This window comes from Meriones unguiculatus, chromosome 8, assembly GCF_030254825.1.
Source record: "Meriones unguiculatus strain TT.TT164.6M chromosome 8, Bangor_MerUng_6.1, whole genome shotgun sequence".
Lineage (NCBI taxonomy): Eukaryota > Metazoa > Chordata > Mammalia > Rodentia > Muridae > Meriones > Meriones unguiculatus.
The window spans coordinates 1,355,459-1,383,313 of NC_083356.1; the positions used below are offsets into that span (position 1 = coordinate 1,355,459).

General features: G+C 51.7%; 3 protein-coding genes across 13 annotated transcripts in view; 1 reads left to right on the forward strand and 2 right to left on the reverse strand.

Annotated features, from left to right (window-relative positions):
• The window catches only part of Csad (cysteine sulfinic acid decarboxylase), a 23,520-nt gene extending 19,840 nt beyond the window's left edge, over positions 1 to 3,680 (forward strand). For 8 of the 10 annotated variants that reach the window (XM_060388549.1, XM_060388546.1, XM_060388545.1 and 5 more), the window contains 7 exons: positions 797 to 913; positions 991 to 1,055; positions 1,272 to 1,353; positions 1,702 to 1,901; positions 1,978 to 2,029; positions 2,147 to 2,236; positions 2,942 to 3,680. In XM_060388549.1, coding sequence (XP_060244532.1) covers positions 797 to 913; positions 991 to 1,055; positions 1,272 to 1,353; positions 1,702 to 1,901; positions 1,978 to 2,029; positions 2,147 to 2,236; positions 2,942 to 3,115 — 780 coding nt within the window. In that variant the 3' untranslated portion in view covers positions 3,116 to 3,680. The remainder of the gene's footprint in view (positions 1 to 796; positions 914 to 990; positions 1,056 to 1,271; positions 1,354 to 1,701; positions 1,902 to 1,977; positions 2,030 to 2,146; positions 2,237 to 2,941) is intronic. The other 2 variants (XM_060388543.1, XM_060388550.1) reach the window with 2 other exon arrangements.
• Positions 3,562 to 14,760, reverse strand: LOC132655725 (endogenous retrovirus group K member 24 Gag polyprotein-like). The gene is made up of 2 exons (XM_060388551.1): positions 14,320 to 14,760; positions 3,562 to 12,668 (listed from the first exon to the last, which is right to left on the reverse strand). Exon 2 carries the CDS (start codon positions 11,925 to 11,927, stop codon positions 10,875 to 10,877), a length of 1,053 nt encoding a protein of 350 aa, XP_060244534.1. The 5' UTR covers positions 11,928 to 12,668; positions 14,320 to 14,760; the 3' UTR covers positions 3,562 to 10,874.
• A 3,062-nt stretch (positions 14,761 to 17,822) lies between these two features.
• Soat2 (sterol O-acyltransferase 2) lies at positions 17,823 to 27,779 on the reverse strand. Of its 2 annotated transcripts, XM_060388561.1 has the most exons (15): positions 27,026 to 27,779; positions 26,637 to 26,692; positions 24,880 to 25,016; positions 24,619 to 24,678; positions 24,353 to 24,460; positions 22,779 to 23,055; positions 22,381 to 22,447; positions 21,976 to 22,060; positions 21,615 to 21,660; positions 21,326 to 21,455; positions 19,908 to 20,005; positions 19,564 to 19,662; positions 18,823 to 18,958; positions 18,320 to 18,465; positions 17,823 to 18,186 (listed from the first exon to the last, which is right to left on the reverse strand). In XM_060388561.1, exons 1-15 carry the CDS (start codon positions 27,087 to 27,089, stop codon positions 18,136 to 18,138), a joined length of 1,560 nt encoding a protein of 519 aa, XP_060244544.1. In that variant the 5' UTR covers positions 27,090 to 27,779; the 3' UTR covers positions 17,823 to 18,135. The 2 variants fall into 2 exon arrangements, with proteins under 2 accessions (XP_060244544.1, XP_060244545.1); XM_060388562.1 differs by lacking the exons at positions 26,637 to 26,692; positions 27,026 to 27,779 and adding an exon at positions 26,448 to 26,609.
• Positions 27,780 to 27,855: the final 76 nt, after the last annotated feature.

Sequence of the window (27,855 nt, forward strand, 5' to 3'; positions counted from 1 at the left end):
GAGGCCGCCTGTGCTTGGGCTTTTCTTTGTAGTAGTTTAAAATTTCTTTATTACTAATCTGATGTCAGTCTGAACTTTTATAGCATTGGGGCTCTTCCTTTTTTCGTTTTTTTTTCAAGACAGGGTTTCTCTGTTTAGCCCTGGCTGTCCTGGAACTTGCTCTGTAGACCAGCACTCTGTGGCCTCTAACTCACAGTGACCTGCCTGCGCCTCCCTGAGTGCTGGGATCACGGGAGTGCCGCACTGCGCCTGGCCCAGTGTCGGTGCTGGTTTGGCTTTCCAGTAAGACGTTACATGCTCATGTTCGTATGTGCGCGTGTGCACGTGCAGTGGGGTAATGCCAGCCTCTGGGGCTGCTGTCAGGAGCCTCCTCCTTGTTTTTTCCGGTGGTCTTTGAGTGGCCCGGAGCTCAGCAGCCAGGATAGGCTGGCTGGCCAGCAAGCCCAGGGCCTACCTGTCTCCGCCTGCCGGGACTGCGTTTACAGGCACAGGCCACCATGCCTGGGCTTTCCTTTTTTTCCTTTCACATAGATTCTGGGATGAACATAGGTCCACATATCTGCAGGATAGTAACTTCCCTGGTTGAGCTGTGTCCCCAGCCCAGCATTTAAGGTTTTTGAAAGAGTGTAAGCAGCGGGAACAGGTAACGGAGGCTGTGCTGAGATCTGTGAACCCTTATGGTGCCGCCTGCAGACTGCAGTGTCGGGATGGGCGTGCAGGGCGCACAGGGCTCAGCTGCAGCCTGAGCAGATTCTACAGAGACTCTGCAGCTCCGTCCTCTCCCTTTTGGCAACAGGGCTTTGTGCCATTTCTGGTCAGTGCCACCTCTGGCACCACCGTGCTAGGGGCCTTTGACCCCCTGGATGCAATTGCTGACGTTTGCCAGCGCCACGGACTCTGGCTGCACGTGGATGTGAGTAAGACTAGGGTCCAGGGGGTAGGGTGGGCAACACTGAGGCCAAGACCCACGCTGTTCCTCCTGCTTCACAGGCCGCCTGGGGTGGGAGCGTCCTGCTGTCTCGGACTCACAGGCATCTCCTGGACGGGATCCAGAGGTGCACACAGCCTCCTGGACCCTCTCTTCACATCCTTGGTCCTTGCAATAGTTGTAGACAAGGGAGGGCGGGAGCGGAGAGATGCTGACTGAGGACTGGAGGGAGGGTCGATCGGGGCTCTCCCTGCCTGCGGGGAAGGGTAGGCCCTTTGCTGCGTGTCTGGAGGGCTCTGCTGGGCAGGAGGAGCTGCTGCCCAGCTCTGCCTGTTCTCCCTAGGGCGGACTCCGTGGCCTGGAACCCACACAAGCTTCTCGCCGCTGGCCTGCAGTGCTCCGCTCTTCTTCTCCGGGACACCTCGGTGCGTCTGTCTCACCAGACCGCAGCCCTCCTTTCTAGAGCCCTCGCTCCTCTGTCTCGCCTCCGAGGGATCCGGCCCTTAACAAGCTTGCTTTACCCTCCCAACTGAAGCCACAGTCTCTGACCACCTAACCCTGCTGAGCTCCCAGGCTCCCCACCCGTGGTCTGCCGAGCCCCTAGGCGAGCTGTGGGTCACGCTTGGGTCAAAGGGCCCCTGGGCAGAACTAGGAAGGTGCTGGGAGCAGCCCAGGGCGAGGTCAGGGTTGCCGGCCGCTGTCCTCAGGCTGCCTGCTCCCGGAGGGGAAGGGTGAGCTGAGCCCCTCAGGCCTGCCCTGACCTCCCCCCGCAGAACCTGCTCAAGCGCTGCCATGGCTCGCAGGCCAGCTACCTCTTCCAGCAGGACAAGTTCTATGACGTGGCCTTGGACACGGGGGACAAGGTGGTGCAGTGTGGGCGTCGTGTGGACTGTCTGAAGCTGTGGCTCATGTGGAAGGCGCAGGGCGGGCGAGGGCTGGAGCGGCGCATCGACCAGGCCTTCGCCCTCACTCGGTAGGCATGGAAGGCACGTGGGTCTCCTCCCCTCCACAGGGCGGCTTTCCCTGCCCTTACCCACCTCTTTCCCCAGGTACCTGGTGGAGGAGATAAAAAAGCGGGAAGGCTTTGAGTTGGTCATGGAGGTAGGCCTCCTGGTCCCACCTTGTTCTGTGTGTGAAGCCTCATGAAGGACCAGTGGAGGAGACAGGGAAATAGCCCCTGCCCCCCGCAGCTCATGCCTTCCTCATCCGTCCTCTCAGCCCGAGTTTGTCAACGTGTGCTTTTGGTTTGTGCCTCCCAGCCTGCGGGGGAAGAAGGGGAGTCCGGATTACAGCCAAAGGCTGTCTCAGGTGGGCTAGCCTTTGCCCTCTGGGGAACCCAGTTGGGGGAACTAAGCAGCAGGTGTTTCGGCCCTCTGCTGGCTGCGCCTGGTATGGCATGTCCCTGCTTCTCTTGAGATGCCAGGTGCAGGAGAGCACCCCTTTTTAACGGGCGCCAGGTGCCGCTGAGCGAGTGGGGAGACAGGAGACCAGCGTGCAGACTCAGATGTCTGTGCTGGAACCAAGGCCAGAGACAGACGAGGGGCAGCTCCGCTGCTGAGGCTGGGGACAGAATCACCCAGACACATCATCCCAGACACGCCCGTGGAGGCGGGGAGGGATGGTTAGTGCCGGCTGCCCCAGGAACCTGGAGGCGGGTCAGTGGCGGCCCCCGGAGCTGTTACTGCAGAAGAGGGGTCACTGTGCCCAAGGTGGTTGTGTAAGTTGCCTCTAGATCGAGTGCTACAGGTCAGAACATGCCAGGAACTGAGGAGGAGACGGTGCTGGGGACGAAGGCTTGAGATGGGGAGGGCAGTGCCGGGGGTCAGAGGAGGCTGGCTGGAGAGATGTTCCAGCTGTTCCTTGCAGAGGTGGGGTGGAAAAAAGCAGCAGGATTCGGAGGATGCTCCGGTTGCACGTGGTGGGAAAAGGGTGTGAGCTGCAGAAGGTGTGGGGGACGCCTTTGGCTTGGGTGGTCACGGTCGGCCTCCTGCTGCACTCCTGCCCCGCCCACAGGTGGCGCCCGTGCTCAAGGAGCGCATGGTGAAGAAGGGCTCCATGATGATTGGCTACCAGCCTCATGGCGCCCGGGCCAACTTCTTCCGGATGGTGGTGGCCAACCCCAGCCTGTCCCAGGCCGACATAGACTTTCTCCTGGGCGAGCTGGAGCTTCTGGGCCAGGACCTGTGAGCCCGCCCCTCTGTGCCCCGCCCCTTTCTCTACCCCGCCCCGCACAGACCCCTGGGTCTCAGGAGCAACCTTTCTCAGGATTAGTGGCCTTGGCTGTGTGCTTCACACACCAACCCTCCTAGCTAAGTATCGGCCAGTCCGGTGTCTAAACACACTATGTTTCTGTAAAATTATCTTCCAGTGAGCCGGGCATGGTGGCACACGCCTTTAATCTCAGCACTCGGGAGGCAGATTTCTGAGTTTGAGGCCAGCCTAGACTACAGAGCTACACAGAGAAACCCTGTCTCAAAAAACGAAAAAGCAAAAACAAATAAGGAAACAGTCTTACATTAAAATTATGTTTACAAGGAATTTTTATTAATGTGAGAGAAATTATATGATATATTGAAAAAGCTGCATAGGATTTTATATATCACGGTGTCTGAGTTATATTTTAAAATACATAGGAAACCCTGGGACGGGAAAGCTCCTCAAACCTCCTGGACTTCTGGGCTCCCTCATTTTATGATGTGACAAAAAGTACAAACCTTTGACATAGGACAATAAAGCTTCAGTTTCCATGCCATTTTGGTATGTTTCAAGGTTTATTTATTTCTAACTGAACAGTGGAGAACTTGAGGCGAGCTGGCAAACAAAAACCACACAAGAGGCAGGGGGAGCTCTTTTCTCCACTCAGAGCCGTTAGCGGCAGGGAAGTGCCATGTGGACTCAGTCTCCCTGAGCACATTGGGGCGCCAGAAACTGAACAGGCAGGCACAGCTCCTGTAATCCCGTCGTCACTGAAAGGCCAGCCTGGTCTACAGAGTGAGTTCCAAGCCAGCCAAAGCGACAGAGGAAACCGAGTGGAAAGGAAGACAGGGAAGAAGACATCGGGGATTATATCTTGAGATAAGAGCTCCATCTGTTTACCTCACTGTCTCACACTGTCGCTCCCGCTGTCTTTAACTCACTGAGTAACCTAGGCTAGCTGGCCTCACACCGTCAGTTATTCTCTTGCCTCAGGAACTTCTGAATGCTGGGATTAGAGGCTGAGTCACCATATCCCTGCTTCTTAAAAAATTATTTTTATATGGCTTTGTTTGTTTTGAACTAGCTATGCAGAACTTCTAACCCTTTTGCCTTCACCTCTTGTGGAATTACAGTGTGGCTGGTTTATTGTACTGTGTTTTTTTGAGGCAAGGTCTTTGAGGCAAGGCCTCGGCTGGCCGTGAACTCCAGATCCTCGTGCCAGGTGAGTGCTGCCACAGAAAATCAGCACGGCTGGGGATGCACCTGCATGCTAGAATGGTTTCCTCCCATGCTTGCTCCTTTAGCTTCGAGCGCCAGGGCGCACTAAAACCCAGGTGTGGGACCACAAAACTGTGACTCCAGAACTCTGGAGATGGAGGCAGAAGGAGCAGAATCCTGACCTGTCTATCGTTTCCATGGTCAGCCTGGGAACATGAGGACCCTGTCCTGAAACACAGAAAAAGAGCTGGAATTTAGCCTTTTCTATTGTTTGCGATTGCCACATCTAAACCAAACAAACCACAGTGAGACACACATTCACCCTCAGCAACACAGCTGTAATAAAAAGACAACACACTCCTGTGAGAAGGCAGAGTTAGAAGCCAGGCTGTCCTGTGACCTGTCAATCCACCCCGAGGCAGACGCAGACATGAAGTGCAGGGAGTGCTTCCAGAGTAACTGATATGGGCCTCAGCCCTGTGAGAGTGGCAGAGCCTTCCCCCGCTGAGGCGCAGAGGGGGTGGTGGGCCTCCCCTGGTCCAGTGCCAATGTTCCAGTGTGTGTGGAAATGTCTATGGAGTTTTCTCCTCCTCAGCTGTTCTGCTAGAGAAACGTCTACCGAGATAAGCGAACCCTGGCCCCCTGTTCAGCGGTACATAATGACCCTACTTCTTGTTTATCTGTGAGTAGTAAGCCCATCTATTGTTTTAAAAAAATGAAAATCCCAACCGTTCTATTTTACCAGTAAAGACTCAGGAGCCAGGTGCTGGGGTGAAAACCTGCCAGCTCAGAGAAGCAGAGAAAGCACCCAGCTGACCTTCCTACTCTGCCAACATTCCAGAAAGAAAAAGCCAAAAAACCAAAAGCTCAAGGCCAAGAGCTCAGGATGGACCAGGAGGAAAAGGCCAAAAGCTAGAAGTCAAAGAGCTGAAGAGCTAAAGAGCTCAAAAAGCTTCTCCATGCTCTGTCAAAGTCCCTCCTGCTCTTTAATCCCTGTTTCTTGCTCAGCTGGTTGACTTTATTAAATCCTGTGTACAGAAAGCTCTTAGATTAAAGGTGTGTGCTAGGACTGGCTGAGCCACATTATATATATATTTCTGTTTACAATAAATAGTTCTAGGACTAAGCTGTGTGTGTGACTGAACCACACCAAACAAGACAGGTGGTTTTTTTTGTTTTGTTTTGTTTTGGTTTTTGTTTTTAATAGTTCACAATTTTCTGGGATCACATTGGGATCCAATATCCTGAAACAGATAAGTGAAATGTGATGAAAGTTATAGAATAAAACTTTTTTAATTACTGGGGTTGGGCTGCATGCCACAGTGCGTGCGAGGCCAGAGGACAGCTTCCTGGAGTTTGTTCTCTTCCACCTTTACAGTGATCTGGGAATCAAACTCAGGTCGTCAGGCTGGCGTGCCAAGTGATTTACCTGCTGTGCCATCTTGCTGGTCTTAACCTGCTTCATGTATATTTAAAAGGTAAAGAAAAGCCTGAAATTTTTCAGTAATTTTCATTCAAGAGTTTGAATTTTTCAGCTGGTCTCAGTGGCACATGCTTGTAATCCCAGCACTTGGGGAGGAAGAGGCAGGTGGATCTCTGAGTTTGAGGCCAGCCTGGTCAACAAAGCGAGTTCAGGACAGCCCAAACTACACAGAGAAACCCTGTGTAAATAAAAGTTTCAATTTTTTCAAGATTTGTCATTTTCCTAGTTACTCTTCCTTCTCTTGCTGTGACAAATGACAACCAACGCAACTAAAGAGAGAAAGCGCTTAGAGGTTTCAGAGGCTTCAGAGGCGAGACCATGACCATCACGGTTGGGAGCACGGCGGTAGACAAGCAGGCACAGCTCTGGAGCAGTAGCCAAGAGCTCACATTTGACCCACAACCATGGGGCAGAGAGAGAAGGCCAGCTGGAACAGCATAGGCTTTTGCAGCCTCAAAGCCACCCCCCAGTGATACACCTCCCCCAACAAGGCCACGCCTCCTAATCCTTCCCAAACAGTTTCGACAACTGTGGAGCAAGCATTGAAACCTAGGAGCCTATGGGAGCCTGCCCGAGCTCCCAACCCCCAGCAGAGTCAAACAGTATCTGAGTGGGGAGTGAGGATTGAAATAAATAACACAAGAGATTTGTTAGCTTGGAGAGGACTGTCAGACCTGCAGCTGTGAGTTTATTCCACAATTCCTTTTCATAGGCAAGTAAAAACGAGAAGGAAGAAGTTCATGGAACCGCCAAACTTGTTTTCTTAAACCACTTCCCTGTAGCAGATATGGTCCAAGGTTACACAAAGGAGTTTAAGGAACTTGGCAAAATCCTATTTATCTCTGTCTCGAGGTAAAGGCCAGCGTGAAAACGTGTTTTTTGAATACTCAATAACAAGGCAGCCTGACAAACAAGCAGCTCTACACAGGTCTCTCTCTTTCATGTATTAAAAGACCATAGCTTAAGAGCTACGGAGCAGAAGATTGTGCCTGTCTTAGGTTGTGTCTCTTCCAAGATATAATCTTACCCGTCATTGGTACATGAATTCCACCATTCATGCCCTGTCTTAGGTTGAATATTCCTCAGAGAGAGATCTTACCCGTCATTGGCTACCAACCTCTGCTAGGGCAGAATTTAATCTTATGCAGATCAGCTTTAACATTTTATAAGGCCTTGATGAAGGTTTTAATTATCACTGGTAGGAGACATGCTCCTAATAAGAGCCAAGTCCTGTAACACTCCATAAAAGTGATAAAATAAAATGATGATAAGTAAGATACCTGCAATAATTAACCATTCTTTTAGGTCTACTTAAAGCTCCGCATTTCTTCTAGCACTTATAATCCCTTATCAGAAAACCAAGCCTGAGAAACATTCACAGGAACCATAATAAAAGAAGGCTGTCAAACAACCAGAACCTGTTGTCCATTTGAAAGCTTAGAAATACAGTTTGTTAGTTTACATTGATGGCAAGGTTGAATCTTGTATAAAAACATGAACATTTCCAAACAACAAGGCAAAAGGAGAATTTACATAGGCACTGACAGGGCCTCCCGAGAGTTTCTGCAGCAAGCTTCCAAATAGAGGTCTGCTGAAAACCAGAATCAGACCAAGATCCCATAGTCAGTCCTCTTTCCCAGTCTTCCAGATTTTGTTGAGAATTGTCCTGATTACCAGACCAATCAAGTCCAGTCACATTGTATCTAAAATGTTCTCTGCACAACATCTCCCAGGAGCAGAATGTAACAAAGGTGGGTCAGCATAAGCCCAATACAGCTTTCCAGTCACCAACAGGACAGAATCCGCCATGGTCAGCAGCAGGAACGTCTGCAAATCTCACCAGCCTTTCTGGGACCCACCTGGCTCCTGCGTCCTGCAGAAAAACAGACATGCCCTCTTCCCCATACAGGGTCAGGGCCCTGCCATATTCCAGTAACCAGATCTTTCCATTTCACTTGGGCATAATTATCTTTGGTATTAGGGTATTTGCCACAATCGATCAGCCACAGAAAGGCCTTGTATATCCACATTTAAAAAATTTAAAATAAAGAGAGCATGGTTAATATAATTCTGTGGTGTTTGAGGATATAACTTGCCCTTTTTTATTTTTTGCAATTGATTCTTAAGAGATCCATAGCCATGCTCCACAATTCCTTGGCCTTGAGGATTATATGGAATCCTGTTTTATGACATACTCATTTGCACACAAATAACGCTGAAAAGCTTGACTGGTATATCCAGAACCAGGGTCTTTATAATGGAAGGAGTTCCAATTGTAGCAAAATATTTTAAGCAATGACTTAAAGCATGTTTGGTGGCTTCTCCTGCTAAGGGAGTTGCCATGATAACTCCTGAAAACGTATTAATTGTTAGGTGAACATATTTTAGTTTTCCAAATTATGGGATATGAGTTATGTCCATTTGCCACAAATTACTGGGAGTCAATCCTCTAGGATTGACACCATATTGAGGTACATTAAAATGTTCAGGACAAGAACATAATCTTACAATTTGTCTAGCAGCTTTTCAAAATGGGAATGTTAAGCTGCTTTCTTAAGCTCAATTTTGATGATGTCAGGCGTTGCTGAGCCAATTCCTGAGTTATCCCACCAAGCATGTGGCTTTATCTGCTAAATCATCTCCTAAAGTTTGAGGTCCAGGAAGTCCTGAATGAACTCTAATATGCCCTATGTAACAAGGCTGCACACTGCTCTGGATGAGGGGACATAAAAGCCCAGGGGCAGAGGAGGAGATGAGGGGAGGAGATGAAGGAGGAGGCCACAGCCAGGATATAAAGTGGATAACTGTAATAATAACTAAAAAAAAAAATTTTTTTTTTAAGATGTAAAAGCTGTATTTTTAAAGGTTGCAGCTACAACTCGTAATTCTGCAACTTGAGCTGAGGCTGGCAATGTTTGCAAAACAAAAGTCTGTCCCTGCACTGTATACACAGCTTTTCCATTTGAAGAGTCATCTGTGAAAACTGTTGGAACTTGGGGTAATGGCTCTTATTTAATTATTTTAGGAAATACAACAGCGTGCTGCTTGACAAATTGAAGTAATTAATCTTTTGGATAATGATTGTCAATATGGCCTAAATAATGAGCAAAATCTATGGCCCAACAATCTGCATTTTGAAGTAACCAGCCTACTTGCTGTTTGGTAAAAGGAACTCCAATTAAGGAGGACTCTCTGCCAAAACACTTCTGAGATTCTATGTGAGCCATTTGAACTAAACCAGCCACTGCTTCATAATATGGTGTCAGAACTCGCACAGGAGACACAGGCAGGTACAACCATAATAGTGGTCCTTCTTACCACAGTACTGCATTGGGTGTATGAACAATAGCCAAAACATGCGCATCCCATTCTTTTATATATAATCTATGTGTTGAACATGTTGTTTTTCAATAGCTAATTCTATCTTCCCTTTCTGACAAAGGATCAGCCTCTCCTTCTAAATTGTCAAAAAGTGGTTTCGGCTCCTCTGCAGTTAATTTCAAATGGGGTCTAAGCCAGTTAATATCACCTAACAACTTTTGAAAATCATTTAAAGTTTTTAGGTTGTCTTTCCTTAATTGAATTTTCTGAGGCATAATAGACTGAGGGTATCATTTCTGTCCCAATACAAATAGGGTGGCTCTGTCTGTACTTCTTCTGGTGCAACTACTAAACCTTGACCCCTCAAAGCTTGTACGTGTGCAAAAGCACTCAATAAAATTCCTTCATTCTTATGAGCCAACAAAATGTCGTCCAAATAATGACTAATATACGCAGAAGAATATGCTTGTCTAGTTTTAAAAACAGCTTGAGCCACAAATGTCTGACATAAGGTCGGACCGTGTGCCACACCTTGAGGAAATACAAGCCAGTGAACCTCCTAGGTTCTTTAAAATTTACTGGTGCCATGCTAAAAGCAAGTATTTTAGTCTTGAGGAGCAAGAGGAACAGTATAAAGACAATCTTTTAAATCCAGTATAATCTTAGAAGTATCTCTAGGTACAGCAGGAGGGGTAGGCAATCCAGGTTGTAAGGCTCCCATTAACTCCATGGTTTCATTTACTTTTCTGAGATCTTGTAAAATCTCCATTTTCCTGCTTTCTTTTTTATAATAAAAATAGGGGAGTTCCAAAGTGAGTTTGATAGAGCAATATGGCCGATATCAAGCTGTTCCTGTACTAACTGCTCAGTGGCTTTAATTTTTTTCAAGGGAAAGAGTCCACTGATCCACCACACAGGAATATCTGCTTTCCATGTCATTAGATCTGCATGGGGTACAGGTTGTTCAGTGACCTCCCCTAAAAATGACCCAACCCCTTTTCAAAAGTTCTTGGGGTAGGCATTAGTGATTGAGTTACGCCTTGTCCAGATGTTCCTAATCCTGAATTTGGTAAATGTCCTTGATGAAGCATCTGATTGGTAACTGCATTACTAGGACTGTAAAGGTACACTCCCATGTTACTGATCACATCTCTGCCCCACAGATTCACAGGAAGGCCAGGAACAATATATGGTTTAAAGCTTCCCTCGTGTCCTTCCCCATCCTTCCAAGTCAATACTTTGTTCAGGGCACTGCCTTTGTCCTGACCCTTGTAACTGCAATACAGGATTGTTTAGGCCAATGCATAGGCCACTGATGGGCAGTTAAGACAGAGACATCAGCTCCTGTATCCAATAACCCTGTCAATTTTCCTCCATTAATTTGTAACACTAGTTAAGGCCGATTGGGACCAATAGCTAGTACCCAATAAGTATCAGAGGATCCAAAACCTGCATCTCTTCTCCTCTCCTTCTTACTTGGATTTTTTGTCTGAATTTGGGGAAGCAATATTAATTGGGCTAATATTTTACCTTGTTTTATTACAGAAATTCTATTTGGAGAGTGTGTCATAATTTTTATCTCCCCTTTAAAATCAGCATCAGTTACCCCAGGAGCTACTAAAATTCCCTGCATAGCAGGGAACTTTCTTCCTAGTCATAATCCTATAGGCCCCCTAGGTAATGGAGCATAAACTCCTGTAGGTGGGGCCTGCATCCCCATTTCAGAAGTTAATACTGTGTAGGTGGAGGAACTGAGGTCCAGCCCTGCGCTACCTGTGGCTGCTCTACAGAGGTCCTGAATGGATCTCCTTGCTGAGGGACCATGTTCTGTAGTGCCCCATAACATTGTTGCGGGGCCTGGGGCTGGCCTCTTTTCCAGTTTCCCCATGTTAAAGGGTTTCCTGCAGCATCTCTTTTAGACTTACATTCATTAGCCCAATGCTTTCCTCTTTTACATCTTGGGCATAGACCAGGGTCCTTTTGATTCCTTTTTTTCTTACTAGCATTAGGACATTTTTTTCTTTGATGTCCCATTTGCCCACAACCATAACAACTTCCAGATACTCCATTCTTCGGGCCTTTCTGTTGTTGAAATAATGCCTCTTTAATAGTCTTCCCTTGTAGGGCTGCAGCCATAGCCACTCCTTGAGTATAAGATGGCCTGATGTCAGAGCATAACCTAATATATTCAGAAATATTTCCTTTCTTCCTAAAGGGTCTCAAAGCTGCTTGACAGGCACTGTTAGCATTTTCATAGGCCAAATGTTTTACTAATAACAATCGAGAATCTGTATCACCTACAAGTCTGCTTGCTGCTTGCATTAATCTTGCTACAAAATCTTGAAATAATTCATCAGGTCCCTGACAGATTTTAGACAAGTCCTGCACCTGTCTACCTGTTTGTGGAAGTTTATTCCAGGCCCTTCGGGCAGCAGCATTTACTTGAGCATAAACAGCCAAGTCAAAATCCAATTGCTGTCCTATTATTTCCCTGTAGATTCCTTCCCCAGCAAGCATGGCATAAGTTATAGGAACTCCCTGAGCTCGATTGAGTTCACCTGTAACTTGACAATGCTCTTCAAATTCTGACTTCCATAATAAATAATCTCCTCCTGATAAACATGCTCTTACTAATTGCTTCCATTCCCCTGGGCAGAGGGCCTCAGTAGACAAGGACTCTAACAGAGCTTGAGTAAAAGGCACTGTAGAACCATATTGAGAGTATGCAGATTTTAATTCTTTTAATTGTTTGAAAGATATAGGAGCATGGATTCTCACCATATTACCCTGTCCATCGGTTTGCTCTGGAAAAGGACAAGGAAAACCATAAAACTCAGTTATATCTTCTCCGTTCTGCCTAGCTTGTTGTAAAGAAGCTTGTAAAGGGGACACAGTTGCCTGCACAGTGGACAAGGGAAAAGGCCCCTTGTCTTTTGCGCTCCAACAACTGTCTCAGGAGGAGGGTCCAAGCTTGCAGTCAGTGAGGGAGTTGGAGTGAGGGATTGAGCCTCATTTAATTTTCCAATTTTTCTGTTTATTTCCTCCAAGGCCCATTCCAACTTTTTTGTTTCTTTTTGCCAAGGCTTAAGTTTTTTAACATTCATAGCCTGAATCGGAGGATATCTCTCAGAATCCTCCAGCTCTGCAATCTCATCAGGATCTAAGTCATCCTCAAAGTCTTCTCCTAACAAGGAATTATTGTTATCAGGAGAGACATATAACTCTTTGGGAGGAGCCGATGGTTTAGTCTTATTTTGTCCTGAAGCCGGCAGTTTGTCTTTCCTCTTTCTCTCTAACCCTGAAAGAAAGTTTCTTTGTGTCCTGCCACAGAAACAGACTGTCTCTAATTAAAGACCACACAAAAAACATGGCGCTAAGGCCTTGTCCCATTTTTACTCCTGGAATTTTACTCACCACGCCCCTTCCTCTTTAGTTTATGGTCACTGAGGTGTGTCCTTCACTGCTTCCCAGTATCCCAGGTCCCTGGTTTGGATGCCAAACTTGTTTTCTTAAATCACTTCCCTGTAGCAGATATAGTCCAAGGTCACACAAACAAGTTTAAGGAACTTGGCAAAATCCTGTTTATCTCTGTCTCAAGGTGAAGGCCAGGGTGAAAACGTGTTTTTTTCTGAATACTCCATAACAAACAAGCAGCTCTACACAGGAGCCATTCTCACTCAGTTTCTGTCTGAGACTTACTAGCAGTGTGATAAAACCATGACCAAAAGCATTTTACTTCTACTTGCAGCTCACAGTCTGTCCCTGAACCAAGTCAGGGCTGCGTAAACGTTGCGCTGTTATTTCCTGGGATGAGGGCCATAACCCAGCTTTACTAATACAGGGTACAGGCTTGGCAGAGCATGTCTATCTAACTGTCCCTAGGCCTGAGGCCTGGAGGCTGCAGGCCTGGACCTTGCCGGCTTCAGCCTCCGCTCCATCTGCTAACCTCGGCCTAGAATGTTTTCAGCCTCTGAGACTCACTGCTGAATAAGCTCACCCTTTCTGATTCAAACTGGCTTTTCTTCTCACTGAATGTCTCTACTTGGAAAAACTACCTCTGAACCTTGGGAACTGAACTGCACCAAACTGTACTGTGCTCCCAAACTCTACCATACTGTCTCCATGAGCCCTAACACACACACACACACACACACACACACTCTCTCTCTCTCTCTCTCCCTGTGCTGCTCCTAAGTAGCTCCTCTTTCCTTCCTGTTGAGAGTTGGAGCACACTATCTCTGAATCATTCTGTCACATATTTCTGATTTGTTACTTTGTCAGTCAATTAATTAGATGCCATTCTTTGGAATTAAAGGTCTGTGATCACACAGACCAATCCTGTTGCTGGATTAAAATTCCTCTTACAGGGCAGGAACCTGGAGCAGGAGCTGATGCAGAGGCCATGGAGGGTGCTGATCACTGGCTTGCTCGGCCCCTTTCTTACAGAACCCAGGACCAGCAGCCCCCAGTGGGCATTGCCTTCCCACATCAATCACTAATTAAGAAAATACCCCAAGGCTCGCCTACCGACCGACTGTACAGAGGAATTTTCTCAGTGAGGTTCCCCTCTCAGATGATTCTAGTTTGTGTCCCGCTGACACAAACTTGCTGTAAAGTTGTGCATTACAGCAAGCATTAGAGTGGGGCCCTATCAGTAACAGGTACAGACCGCAGCCTGAATCCCATGCTACCACAGGGCCTTTGTAGAAGTCACTGGGTGCTGAGCGGCATTAGCCTTAGGCTGCCTGCTTCCTGGTTGCCTAGCAACCTAGGTCTTCATGTGCCCCCCCCCCGTGTGTGGCAGATGCAATCCAGCTGCACACCAGATACACAAGGACCAACTTGCCGTCGGTTTCTCGGTCGGGGCGCGCCCCTCCCCCATCTCGGCCTCTCTGGCCTCACGGCTCACTCAGGCCCTAACTCTTCTCCGCTTCCCTCCCCCACTACAACTCTTTCCCGTCAGATCTGTTACGCGCAGGGCATTTTTTAAGTAAATGCTAACAGTCGTGGGCATCCAGGCAGAGAGATCACAGGTAACTCTTCCCGGAAATTTGGTCCTGACGGCGAAGAGGGTCAGGAAAGGAGGTAGAGCCGGGAGATCACCGAGCGTGTGTGTTGGGGGCTGTCTGCGTGCTGCTGGGAGCAACTTGGCGGGAGAGAAGAAAGCAGTTACCTGAGGCTGGGAGAAGCGGCTTCCCTGTGGTGAGGAAGGAAGTGGAATGGCAATGCAGTGGGCCAGCCTGTGGTCTAGGAGTCACGTGGTGGAAGGAGCGCAGCGGCCCCCCCCGGGCCCATCCGTACCCAGGCCTGCACCGCGTGGGGTGGAGCCTTGCTGGGGCTGGGTCAGGGCTTGTCCGTCCTCACGAAGGCGGGACAGGCAGCCTACAAACCTCAGCACCAGAAACAAATGGAAGGACCAGCATGAAAGCAGGAGGCGGTGCCTGCCTGACGTTGAACCAACGTCCTTACCAACCCACAAAAAGAAACAGAAAGCAGCCAGAGCTGGCAGGACGGCTCGGCTCCGAGGAGCTCCGCCAGGCCCGGCAACCTGGCTCTAATCCCTGAGACACGCGTGACAGAGAGCCGCTCCGCACCGCTTACTCGGAGGAGTCTGGGCAGAGGTCCGACGGCGGCCCGGGCTGCACGCACGCACCCCGCTCCCCCCGCCTCTGGGAGGCGCGGTCTCCGTGAACTGAGGTTCAGTTTCTTAGCTGAGCCAAGCCGGCCCTGTTGGTCGTCTGGTCTTCCTGCCCTCATGGCTCCAGGCTTGCAGGACCGCAGCTGGCAGGACGTGAGCTGGGATCCGAATTAGGCCTCACGGTTGTGTTCAAGTCCTCTTAGCTCCTGAGCTGTCCCTCCAGCCGCAAACGCCCTGGTTCTTCAAGCCCTAGACCTGCAACTTCGGCCAGCCCTGTATGCTCTTGAATGGATGATCTTTGGGACCTCTAAGCAGAGCTCAGTCAGGGCCTTGGGCTATTGGAAAACAGTGACTCAGCTGTGGCCCAATAGAGTTGTGGTTACCGGCTGTTCCCTGCCCACCAGAAAACATAGGGTCCACTTGGAACAGGTGTTCAACAGCTTAAGCCGTCAGAAACACGTAAATATCGCCAAGTCATGTACAAAACGAAACCTTGTCCAAAACCCCAAACTCAGGCTGGAGAGATGTCTCAGAGGTTAACAACAGCGCTGGCTGCTTTTCCAGAGGTGCTAAGTTCAATTCCCAGCAACCACATGGTGGCTCCCAACCACCTTTGAGATCTGGTGCCTGCACCTGGTATGCAGGTGTACATGCAGGCAGAATATTGTATACATAACAAATAAATAAATCTTAAAAAAAAAAAAAAGACCCCAAACTCCATCACTTTCTGGACATAAAATGGTTATTTCGAAACACACACACAAAACAAAAAAACCCAGTATATATATTGAGGGACAGAATGGTTATTGGCAAGACTCAACTCAGTGGCTTGGATGAACAAGTGGAAAATTTTCAAAGCACAGAGAAAATAATAGGGGGAGATTGCTGGTTGCCCCAGGTCCGCCAGGCTGCTTTGATATTTAGATCTCGGCAGAAAGACTGCTTTCACCATGGCCTTCACTGGAGTCAGTGATAAATTTCCAAGTGTATCTCCTTTTGTTTGAGACAGCAGGTGGGATGTCTTGTCAAAGTCACACCTTTTTCTTGACTTCCTTGTGAATTCACTCATTGTGCTGAGGTGCTTTTGCTCAGGCTTAACCGGACTCTGGAATAAAGCAAGGGGTCCAGCTTCCACTAGAGCCTCTCGGAAAGCTTCCATGTGTTGTATGTTGGTTTATTAATTTCAATCCTAACTCCCAACTCAAGAACCTTTCAACTCTGCTGTCGGGCTCCAGGAAGAGATAGAAATAATTAGAAAAATAGCAGGCTTTGACTCTAGACCCAATAGTTCTGACACCAAATTCCTGGCTCCAGAAAAAAGAGAGCAAATGGTGAAAGGCAACGATAATTACGATAATTACAGATTAGAAAACTGCCCTGCTGATCCAGAGAAAGACTGAGATTATAAACTAGAGGGACACAGAAGATGAAGGAAAGCAGAAGCAGCCAGCCATGGAGGGCTGCTTGTTTCTCAAGCTGCTTCGTTATTTATTGAAAAAAATGTTATTTATTGAAAAACATGTTTTCACCCTGGCCTTCACCCCGGGACAGAGAAAAGAGGAAGTTCCTTAAAACAACTTATTTGTGTGACCTTGGACCATATCTGCTCCAGGGAAGTTTTAGAAAACAAGTCTGGCAGGTCCACGGACTTCTTTCTTGTATTGACGCGACTTGTTTTTTAATTTGCCTATAAGAAAGGAATTGTGGGGCTGGAGGGAGAGATGGCTCAGAGGTTAAGAGACTGGCTGCTCTTCCAGAGCTCCTGAGTTCAATTCCCAGCAACCACATGATGGCTCACAACCATCTATAATGAGATCTGCTGCCCTCTTCTGGCCTGCAGGTATATATGCAGGGAGAACATTGTATACATAATAAATAAATAAATAACTTAAAAAAAAAAAAAAAGAAAGGAATTGTGGAATAAACTCCACTGCAGTCTTGCTGACAGCAGATCCCGTGTGTAGTGTGACTTTGCTTTATTTCAATCCTCACTCTCCACTCAGGAACTGTTCAACATTGCCAGACGGGCTCCAGCACACCTGTAATCTCAGCACTCTGGGAGGCAGAAGCAGGTGGATCTCTGTGAGTCCCTAGGCCAGCCTGGTCTACAAAGTGAGTCCAGGACCGCCATAGCTGCACAGAGAAACCCTGTCTCGAAAAACAAACAAGCAAAAACAAACAAAAAAAACCCAAAACAATATTCCCAGCAACCACATGATGGCTCACAGCCATCTATAATGTGATCTGATGCCCTCTTCTGGCCTGCAGGTGTACATGCAGATAAAAAATTCTTTTGAAATAAATCACGTGAGTGTGTGTGACTGTGGGTTTGCCTCGCAGAGGCCAGGGGCGGGGGGGGCGTCAGCTCTCTTGTCTGCTGCGGTCCTCTGCGAGGGGATACAGACTTCTCAGCAGTGGCCCATCTCTCCAGCCTCCCCCACGACGTTTTAACTCTTTCTGCTAGAAAATGCCTTTTGGGAGGTATACAGTGGCAGAGATAAATACTCAATTGTTTGAGTGTGCTGTGTGCATTACAGGTGCAGGAGGCTGTCTGATAGACGATTGTTTGTCAGATCCCTTGTCCACTAAGGGCGTTTTCCCCACGTGTAATGCCACACCCCTTTGATCCCAGCACTTGAAAGGCAGAGACAGGATTGCCTGGAGTCTGTAGCCAACCTTGCTGATACAGCAAGTTTTTGTTTGTTTGTTTTGGGTTTTGTTTGTTTGGTTTTGTTTTTATTCTTGTTTTTTCAAGACAGGGTTTCTCTGAGTCTTGGCTGTCCTGGACTTGCTTTTAGACCAGGCTGGCCTTGAACTCACAGACATCTGTCTGCCTCTGCTTCCCTGAGGGCTGGGATTAAAGGCGTGCACCACCACACTCCTCAATATGGCAAGATTTAGGCCAGCTGTAGAGCTAAACAATAAGACCCTAAAAACAAAGTGAAATACCTCCCCCCCAAAAAAAACAAACATCAAACTAACAAAAAAAAATTAATCAAAGCAATAATAAAGTGGGTTTCCCAAAAACCACAAATAAATGAAAAGAAGACAAAGATTTTATTGTTGCACTGTGAGGAGTAGAAAGAACCAAACACAAGTTAAACTTTGGTGGCCCTTGTTCCTCTGAGTCTCCTCACGTCTGGAGATCTGTGGCTCGGAAGGTGACCTGTGGCCGGTCCACAGTCACACCACACTGAGCCTGTGGTCTGATGCCCACTGAGGTGTGGACCTCAGTCCCTACGCCCCTGGCAGGTCCTGACTCCAAATGGGGCAGTGAGAGGCCCTGGCCCTGGGCTTTGCAGGTAGAGAAGAGCTTGCTGCCGTCCTCTGGGCAGTACGGGACCTTGACTTCTAGGGATGGCAGGACCAAGATCGGGGTGTCACCAGCCCCCAGAATGTTGTCTGTGCCATGGAAGGGTAGACTGTGAGTGAGGTCCCTTTGGGGGACACACACCTCCCTCCCCCAGCCATGCCTTGCTCCTGACTCAAAAGGGCTGACCACTCAGATGGGGAGCGGGAGAGGTCATTGTCATACCTGGGGCAAGGGGCAGTGTCTCCGGGCATACCACTCCTGGCAGTACAGGCTGACCTGGATGCCCTGGCCCAGAAAGAGCAAGGTCCACATCAGGACGTTCCAGGCTGGGCCGGTGTGCCGGTCATTCATAGTGAAGTTCAGCAGCCCTAGGACGGAGGCAGGTTCTCACTCCCAGCTCCACATTCCGAGCCTCCCGTGCCAGGGGCTGGGAAGTGGCACACTTCAAAGGAAATCCTCCCTCCCCAGACAGCTCCTGAAGGTCTCCAGGGACTGGGAGAAATCCGACGCTCACTTTACCCCTCACTCGCTAAATCTCTCGCCCTGCTCCCAGCCACACCGGCTCTTGCCGCCATTCCTTCCACATCCTTGAGCAGAAGGGAAGCCAGAAACCTTCCCCCAGCCCTTGGGGCGTGCTTATCCCTGCCCAAGGCCTCAGAACAGTCTAAGTCTCAGGCTCCTCCCACCCGCCGCCTCCCCTCCCAGCCCACAAAGGTCCGGCTCACCCCCGAACACCAGGAACAGCATGAGCATGACCGGGTAGAAGAACCCCAGGACGAAGCAGAAAATGTACTCATGTACAACTGCAGAGACCAGGAACACTCCCACCATGGCGGCCCCGCGGGCATGCCCGCCCAAGAGCTGGTAGGCAGGAAGGAGGACAGGCAGGTCACCATCAGAGAGTCCCCCTCTCCAAGAGGCCTCGAAGGGATGGGCTTCCACAGAAAGGTCGGACAGGTCCATACTCCTTTTACTCCAGAGCGTTGTTCTAACCCACTGGGCTTTATGCAAGGACTCTGTTCTTACTATTTGTTTTCTGAGACAGGGTGTCTCTGTGTAGCCTTGCCTGTCCTGCAGCTCCATATGTAGACCAGGCTGGCCTCGAACTCACGGAGATCCCCTGCCTCTGCCTTCTGAGTGCTGGGACTAGAGGCCCGCGCCACCACACCTGCCCCTTAGCCTTGTATTTTGTGTGCAGACGCAGGTGTGCATGGGTGTGCAGGGCAGAGGTCAGCCTTACGTTGGCTCTTCGAGGGAGCCAGGCTGGCTGGCCAGCAAGCCCTGGTATCTGTCCTCCGGTCTGAGTGTGCGGGGAGGAGGAGGGGGAGGGCGCCCTGGGGCGGTGGGGATGGAGGAGCGCGCGGTCCGTACCCACAGCCCGTCTGAGTGTGCGGGGAGGAGGAGGGGGAGGAGGAGGGGAGAAGGGCGCCCTGGGGCGGTGGGATGGCGGAGCGCGCGGTCCGTACCCACAGCCCGTCCTGGTAGACATAGCTGTAGAGCCAGTCGTGGACCACCACGTTCCAGGTGCGGTAGTAGTTGGAGAAGGAGGTGGAGTTCCACCAGTCCTGGGAGAGAGCGCGGGGTGGGGTGAGCGCGGGCCAGGCTGCTGCCTGCTCCCCCCCCCCCCCCCCCCGTGCTCTCAGAAGGGCTGAGACAGCCACACTATTCACACACATAAAGGCAGCCTCCCTGCTTCCAGGGCCAGGCGCGGCTTCATCCCACACCACCACCACAGCCGCCCTTTTCCCTGGCCCTGGGGAACCTCCCAGCTGCAGCCCCCAGCCGGCCCCGCCGCCCCGCCCAGCCGCACCCTGTAGAACATCCTGTCTCCGAAGCGCAGCATCTCAGCGAAGGCGTTGAGCCAGCAATGCAGGAAGGCGAAGAAGATGAGCAGCAGCATGAAGATGCCTGGCGGGCAGGACAAGGGGTGCAGCCGAGGCCGGACCGGGCCTCCCTGACCAGCCGGCCGGCGGGGCCCCACATTTAGCAAGCCTGCATTCCCTCGCTGCTCCTGCTTTCCTTAATCCACACATTTGCCGGTGCGCTTCACACCGGCTCTTTGCCTCAGAACTAGAAACACAGACTCACAGTGCCCCGGGCTTTGGGGACGGACACACAGAAGCTGAAACCCATATAAGGATCAAGGTCAGGTATAATGGGAACTAATGATGGTGACAGCCAGGGACGTCCGGGAGATGCAGTCCCGAGCAAGGAGCGATGACATCACTGTGACTATTGGCTGAAAAGGGAGTTTGGCTAAGAGGCAGTACCCCTGCAGTCCCAGCCACTGGCGAGGTGGGGACAGGAAGATTACGTGAGCCAAGGAGGCTATGGGTAGCCTGACCAACGTCGTAAGGCACTATCTCAAAAAAAGGAAAAGTAAGTGTGCGCAATAAAATATAAGATAGAAGAGGAAGGGACCTTCTCAGAGGTGGGCATCTTAGCCATGGGCCGCCAGGAAGCCGCAAGTGGAGAAAAGGCATTCCAAGTCTGCAAGCCCAGCTGAGGAGGCAGGAGAACTGAGCTTAAGGCCGGCCTGGGTGGAGGCTGTCTCAAAACAAGCCAACAGAGCCGTGCGGTAGCAGGCACACCTCTAATCCCAGCGCTCGGGGAGGCAGAGGCAGGCGGATCTCTGTGAGTTCAAAGCCAGCCTGGCCTACAAAGCGAGTCCAGGAAAGCCAGGGCTGCACAGAGAAACCCTATCTTAAGGAAAAAACAAAAGTCAAGAGTTCAAGTCCTGCCTGAGGAATTCAGTAAGACCTGTCTCAAAGTAAGAAGTAAAAAGGGGGTTGGGATGAGGCCTAGCCATGAAGCATTTGTCTGTCAGGAAAGATTCCCCAGTGCAGAAGGAAGGGAGGAGGAGGGAAGGGAGGAAGGGAGGAAGGGAGAAAGGAAGGAAGGAAGGAAGGAAGGAAGGAAGGAAGGAAGGAAGGAAAGGAAGGAAGGAAGGAAAGGAAGGAAGGAAGGAAGGAAAGGAAGGAAGGAAGGAGGGGAGACAGGGCTTTTGAAGCAGGCTTGTCGGTGATTAATTTGCAGGAGGGGCTTCAGCTGGGCAGCAAAGCCAGGCCCAAGCGGCAGAGAGAAAATAGGAGTGCTGGGAGCTGTGCTACCAGGCTATAGGATGGTGGTAGTGCCCATGGACAGGGGCGGGCAAGTGTGTAGGGGACTCAGAGACAAGCCTTCCCCAGGGCGGGCCACAGGCTCTTCCCACCACGGTGACCCTCCTACCTGGCCCCGTGGCGTGCAGCACTGAGAGCAGTAGGGCGCGGGTGCTGAAGGGCTCCTGGCTCATGTGGGCAAAGACTGGCACGCAGAGTCGGCCCAGGATGAAGCAGGCATAGAGCACACAGCCCAGGGCCTGCAGACAGAGCGGGACACGCGGCTTGGGCCACTGCCTCCTCCCCGGCTGAGACCTTCAGCCTGTGCCACCACTGTCTGGGCACCACCACTGGCTCCTCCCGCTCCTAGGCCACCGGGGGTGAGTCGAAGCTGCCCATCGTCTCCGCCATGCTCAGACCTGGGCAAAGTTCTTGGCCACGTAATTCCACCGGATGCAGGGCGTCCTGCGGCAGCACAGGGCAAGGAGATCAGCGTCCTTTTTGTCATCCGCTCAGGCCTTCGGCCCTTTTTCGGATTCCCTGGGGCAATGGTGAGGCGTGTGTGTGCGTGTGTGTGTGTGTGTGTGTGTGTGTGTGTGTGTGTACGGTAAGTGGATGTTTAGTTTGAGTGTCAGCGAAGGTACCCAGCCATGCAGTTTCCGGGGCGTGGGGGACAGAGCGGGGCTGAAGGGTACAATGGGTCAGGAATGTGCGGGGTGGGGGGGTGGGGGGTGGGAGCTCTGGCCGGCCAGGGCACTTGGCGAGGCCAGCTGGTCATACCTGGGGTATGTCTCCCTGTAGATGAGTGTAGGGCAGAAGAGAAAGTAGAGGTAGCTGGAGAAGCTGGGGGCGCAGATACCCTTTCCTGGGCAGGAGGGAAAAGGGTGGGTTAGCCTGGGGCGGGGACAGGTGCGCGTGCTCAGTGGACTGGGCTTGCTCCGTCCAGGCCTGCTGCGCGGAGGAGTCCGCTCTCCTCCCCTCCCACCCCGGCTTCCTTCCAAAGAGGGCTCTCTGTCACCCCGGCTCTCCAGCCTGGGCCTGGGAACGGGAGAGCACTGTCCGGGAACAAGGCCGCCCAGCCCGGCTAGGGCTCAGCTCTGTGTCTCCCGGAGAACGCCTCTCCAGCGCAGAGCTGGGCATCCCGCGGCTTAGCCCGGCAGCCAGGAGGGTCTGTGGGCGCCTCACCTCTGACGCAGAGCACCCCAGGCACCGTCTCTCTCAGGAAGGAGTAGCTTTTCATCAGGAGCCTGACCTGAGGCGGACCGAGAAAATCGCGCTACCCTGTCTGTGCCCGGATTTCCCACGGGGGGGGGGGGGCGAGCAGATGCAAGACCCGCCCGGCGGGAGCCCACAGGGTCTGTGTTTGTGTCCCGACTTTGTGGCTTAACACAGGTAACCTTGGGACCAACAGTGAAGGGAGAGGGCAGACTTCATCCCTGCTCTTCAAGGAGCCGCGGCGTTGCCTAGCAACCGCTTGCTTCTGTGCACTTTTCTCAGCTGCGCACCAGCGCCGGCCCTGCCCGGTGGCCGGTCCCCGTGGCCGGTCTCCATGGACTGCTCACCCCCCGCCCCCGGGTCCTCACCTGCTCAAACACCAGCACGCAGCGCGAGGCGGGCGGCAGCTCCCACTTCACGGCCACGTGGACCGGGAGGACGCAGAGCAGCGCGGCGTGGGCAGCCAGCAGAGCGCAGCCCAGCCCGGCCCCCAGCGTCCAGGCGCCCCCGGCGCGCGGCCGGGCCCACAGCCACAGGCTCTGGTAGGGCACCAGCAGCGTGGACAGGAACATGGGAACCCAGGTCATCAGCGCCAAGGGCAGCTGTCCGAAGCTGAAGATGAGGAGGTCAAACTCCAGCACCAGCCTAGGGGGCGGGGGACGGGAAGACGGTAGTGGGCAACTGGGTTTGTTCGGTTTTTCTAGACAGTCAGCTCCCGCGTGTTCCTTTAGCCCAGGCTGGCTGTGAGCTCACTCAAATGGCTGAGGATGACCTTGAACTTGTGTTCTTAGCGGGACTGTGCTTAGGCCACCTTGTCCAGTTCATGCAGTACGGTTGGGCGCAGGGCTTCACGAGCCCTAAGCCAGCGCTCTACCAACTCAGCCAGATCCCAGGCCAGCAGAGAGGCCGTGTTCCTAAACCGCTGAAGTTTGCCCTAGTGTTCTGCCAGGCCTCGGTTAGGCCGTGCCTCAGACCCAGTCCCAGGGGAGGCTTGATCCGAATGACAGTCAGGGCTGCAGAAGGCTGGACACTGCAGGCTCTGGTGAGCTTTGCCTCCTTTTATTACCAGTTTGGCTCCTCCAATGTCTCCGTAACTGTAAGCCTCAGCTGGTAACTACCCTGTACTCAGTATTTTGCTAGCCTGTGTGGAGTGTTTTGGCGCTTGCTTGAAATCTCAGCTACCCCAGAGGCGGAGGCTCAAGAGGATGGAAAGTCAGACTAGCTAGGACATAGTAAGATCTTGTCTCAGAAAAAAAAAATCTGTGGTTAGCACTGACTGTTCATCCAGGTCCAGTCTCCAGCCCTGTGCCCGCACGCTGGGCCACAGCGTCTGTGACTCCAGTTCCAGGGGACACGGTGATTACCCGCTTCCGGCCTTTTTGGGCACCAGACACAAATGCTGCACAGACATGCAGGCATAGCACCCGTACACATAAAATTAAATCTAACAGTTAAAATTGAAAAAGAGTGTGTGACTAGTGAGGATGGAAACCCCAGCGTGCTGCAAATGGGGCTGAGGATACATATTAGCTGGTGGAGAGATGGCGGGGGGGGGGGGGTGTGACACTCCACATTCATCCCCAGCTTGCTGCAAACCGGGCACTGTGCGCCCCAAATCCCCGCACTCAAGCGGTGGAGACAGGAGGATGAGACGTTCAAAGTCATGGCTACCTATCAACTTCAAGTCCAGCCCGGGCTTCAAGCCTTTGTCTCAGACAAATACCGGAAACAACTTTAGTAGCTGTTAATAAAGGGCTGCATGGTCAGAATCTGCTGCTTCCGCTTCCTGTGGTCGCTAAAACCAACAGCTTGGCATAGAAAGACGACAAGAGTTGGCTGTAAAATCAGGTGCCTCACATATGAGCACTTCCACAGCACGCTATGAATGACAAGGCGCCCCCGGGCCTGCTGGGCAGTGGCGGCCGCGTCAGGAGGGCCCTACCTGCCCTCATCGATGAAGTCGATGGCCAGGGTGCTGATGACGAGGACGCACAGGCCCGCGACGAACATGTGGTAGATGGTTCGGAAGTGTTGCACCTCCATCAGCTCGCTGGAAGGGTCAGGCAGGAGGCTCTGAGCAGCCAGCAGCCAGCCCGGGCGCTGTGCTAGGGAGGGCTGCGGGGCCAGGAACGCCAGCCTCCGCTGACCTCCCCTCAACACCACCAAGCCTCTCCAGACCATCCCGGCAGGCCCCAGAGCCCAGCTTACTCCAGCAGGGACTTTCGAGTGACGAAAACTTTCCGTTTGCCAGGGGGGAACTCCTGGGTCCTAGGATGGAGACAGTGCTCAGAACCAGGCCCCGAAGGAAGAAGAGAGGGTGGCGGGCAGAGGGTGGCGGTGGGAAGCAGGAAAGGCGGCCGGGAAGGTGCAGCCTGTGTGTAGAGACGGGTGAGCAGAAGAGAGGCGGAGGGGCTGGCAAAAGGGGCGGGCGCGGCTGGAGGGGCGCGCGGTCCCGGGACCCTGACTCACTTGCCCGTGGGCCCTGGGGCAGCGGCGGGAAGAGGTCTGTCCTGTTGCGGGTAGGCTTGTTCAGCCTCCCACAGGGCCCGATCCAACAGCTCTGCCAACTGTCTCTGCGCTTGCTCCAGAAACCGGCTCTTCACAGCCTGTGGGACAAAGCCAGGCTGGAGCCCTGTCCCTCTGCACACCTCTCCCACCACCGGTCACAGTCAAACGCTGGGAACTGGAGGACGTGAGCACAGCCCAGAGCTGCCCCACCTTCCCAGGGCGGAGGTGAGAATAAAGAACAGCACCAGAAGCTGCTGTGTATGCCATCCCAGCCACTCCGGAGGCCAAGCAGGAGGGCCGTGAGTTCGAGCCCAGCCCCAGTAAGAGACTCATCTCAAAGAAAAAGGTGAAGAGTGAGGCTGCACTCCCCCAGTCAGAACTGAGACAGACCATCTCTAGTCCCCACTCTCTGACCTCTGACCTTACCAGCTGGCTCTTGGTCCTTTGTTCAAAGACCTGTGGGGTTTTGGTTTGGTTTCTCTGTGTAGCCCTGGATATCCTACTAACTCTGTAGACCAGGCTGGCCTCGAACTCAGAGATCCACCTGCCTCTGCCTCCTGACTGCTGGGACTAAGGGCGTGGCCTCTGCTGGCCAGGTAGCCCATTTATTTTTAATTCGCAAGATGTAAACAAACCTAACAGATTATTTACTTTAAATTTGTGGGTGGGGAAAGAAGTCTAGGGTTGGTGTTATTCAAACAATGTTACCAGAAATTTTAAGTGATGTTTTAAAAAAATGTCTACAAAAATTGGGGGCTGGTAGCCAGGCACATGGCGCACACCTGTGATCCCAGCACTCTGGAGGCAGGCGGAGCTCTGTGAGTTCGAGGCCAGCCTGGTCTACAGGGCGAGTCCAGCTCAGCCAAGGCTACACAGAGAAACCCTGTCTCAAGGGGGGGGGGGGGCTGGAGATTACCCAGTAGGTGAAGCTGTGTGACTTGATTTTGATCCTGAATCCACAGTGGTAGGAGAAAACTGACTTCTAAAAGTGTGATCCTGGCTACTGGTCTGCTCGCTCTCTCTAGACCAGGCTGGCCTTAAGCTCAGGGAGTCACCTGCCTCTGCCTTCTGAGTGCTGGGAGTAAAGGTGTGCGCCAACACACCTGGGGAAAAAAAAGAAAGAAAAGAAAAGAAAGAAAGAACGAAAGAAAGAAAGAATCTTTTTATCATCTAACAGTCCTTGCTCATGTCACCCCAGGATCTGCCTATTTTTTTTTTTAAGATTTATTTATTATTTATATGTCTTCTGCCTACACACCAGAAGAGGGCATCATATCTCATTATAGATGGCTCTGAGCCACCCTGTGGTTGCTGGGAGTTAGGAATTGAACTCAGGACCTTTGGAAGAACAGTCAGTGCTCTTAACTGCTGAGCCGTCTCTCCAGCCTCCTGCCTATCTTTCTTTCTTTTTCTTTTTCTTTTTTTTTCTCTTTCTTTTCTTTTCTTTTGAGACAGGGTTTCTCTGAGCAGCCCCGGCTGTCCTGGCGCTTGCTCTGTAGACCAGGCTGGCCTTGAACACAGAGACTCACCTGCCTCGGCCTCCAGAGTGCTGGGGTTAAGGCAAGCGCCACCATTCCCTGGTCTGCTTTTTATTTCTTAGACACCGGGTCTATGTGGTGCAGGGAATCAAGCCAGTCTTCAAGGATGGTAGGTTGGCACTGTACCAACTGGGCGTCCCCAGCCCGGACCTGTCCATTATGACCTTTGTGACCCCTCACCTCCATGTGCCGGGTCCATTGCACCAAGTCTGCGGTTCTGTGATTCTTCGTGTTTCCTAGGAGAATCGAAAGGGACAGCCAGGAGGGAGGAGTCAGGCCTTCCGGGTGCTCGGCAGCCTCTCTGCGCCCAGTCACTCTCTAGAGTAGAGCCGCCAAGCAGGGAAGTGATATGTGCAGTGAGCCTGCTGCGATCGCTGGGAACGGGGGACCCAGGAAGCAGAAGGGTACGACGGCAACGCCACGCTGACGGTGTCGGGGAAGAGGGCAGAAACTTCCTTCTCTGGCTTCCCAGAACAGCAAGAAAGAGCATAGCTAGAGTGCGGGCTCTTCTCAGCCATACACATCCTCAGGCGGCCTGAGCCTCTGCTGGTGGGTGTGGGGCAGCTCACCGTCTCCACAGGCTCCCTTTTCCGGCCCGTCTCTCCTCCGAAGCTGGGTCCCCTTTGGCTCCATGTTGCCGGCGTGGAGTGGACAGCAGGCAGCCCTGCACTGTCTTCTTCCTGCCTTCCTTCCTTTCTCAACCTACCTAGGAGCTGGTCCTGCGGAGATCTGATAGCTGCAGAGACTAAAGTCCTTTCCGAGCGGCCGGGGTTAGATAGGTTATCAGCACTTTTCAGGTCCCGGCTCTGCTGTCTACCCCAACCTCCGTGGCCAGCTTCATGCTTGCTCTCTCGTTCTCACGAGTGATCTGTGTAAGGCTGGGAGGGGGACTTTGCCTCCCCGAGGCTTATCACATAGCCTGGCTCCTCCTGGCTGTCCCTAAAGACTGAAGGTCAGGGAGGGACATCTTCAGGTACCTGGCATTCAGCTTTCTGAGGGCACACGGTGACGCGTGGAGTTACACTCGGGCAACACTATTTTGTTGGGAGCTAATCTATGACGAGGGTGATGTTGAGGTCCGTCAAGGAGTTGTAGGCAGCAGGGCCCTGCGTGTCAGCTCCTCCCCGCACGTGGGTCACCACGTAAGCAGAAAGGACAGACACACGCTTACTCAGTACTAAATAGTGCCTCCCTTTGCCAGTCCTGACCTGTCAGCTCAGGACAGTGGCCCGAGCTCCTTAAGCTTCTGAGGATGTAAGGGGTGAAGAGCCCCTCCTCAGGTGGTCGGGTACAGCCTGCAGAGCTGAACACTCCCCTCCCTTCGGGCAGGAAGTAGGGCAGGGGAGCACCTTGGGACTCCCACCTTGGCAGATCCTGCCCGGGGTTAACCATTAATCCT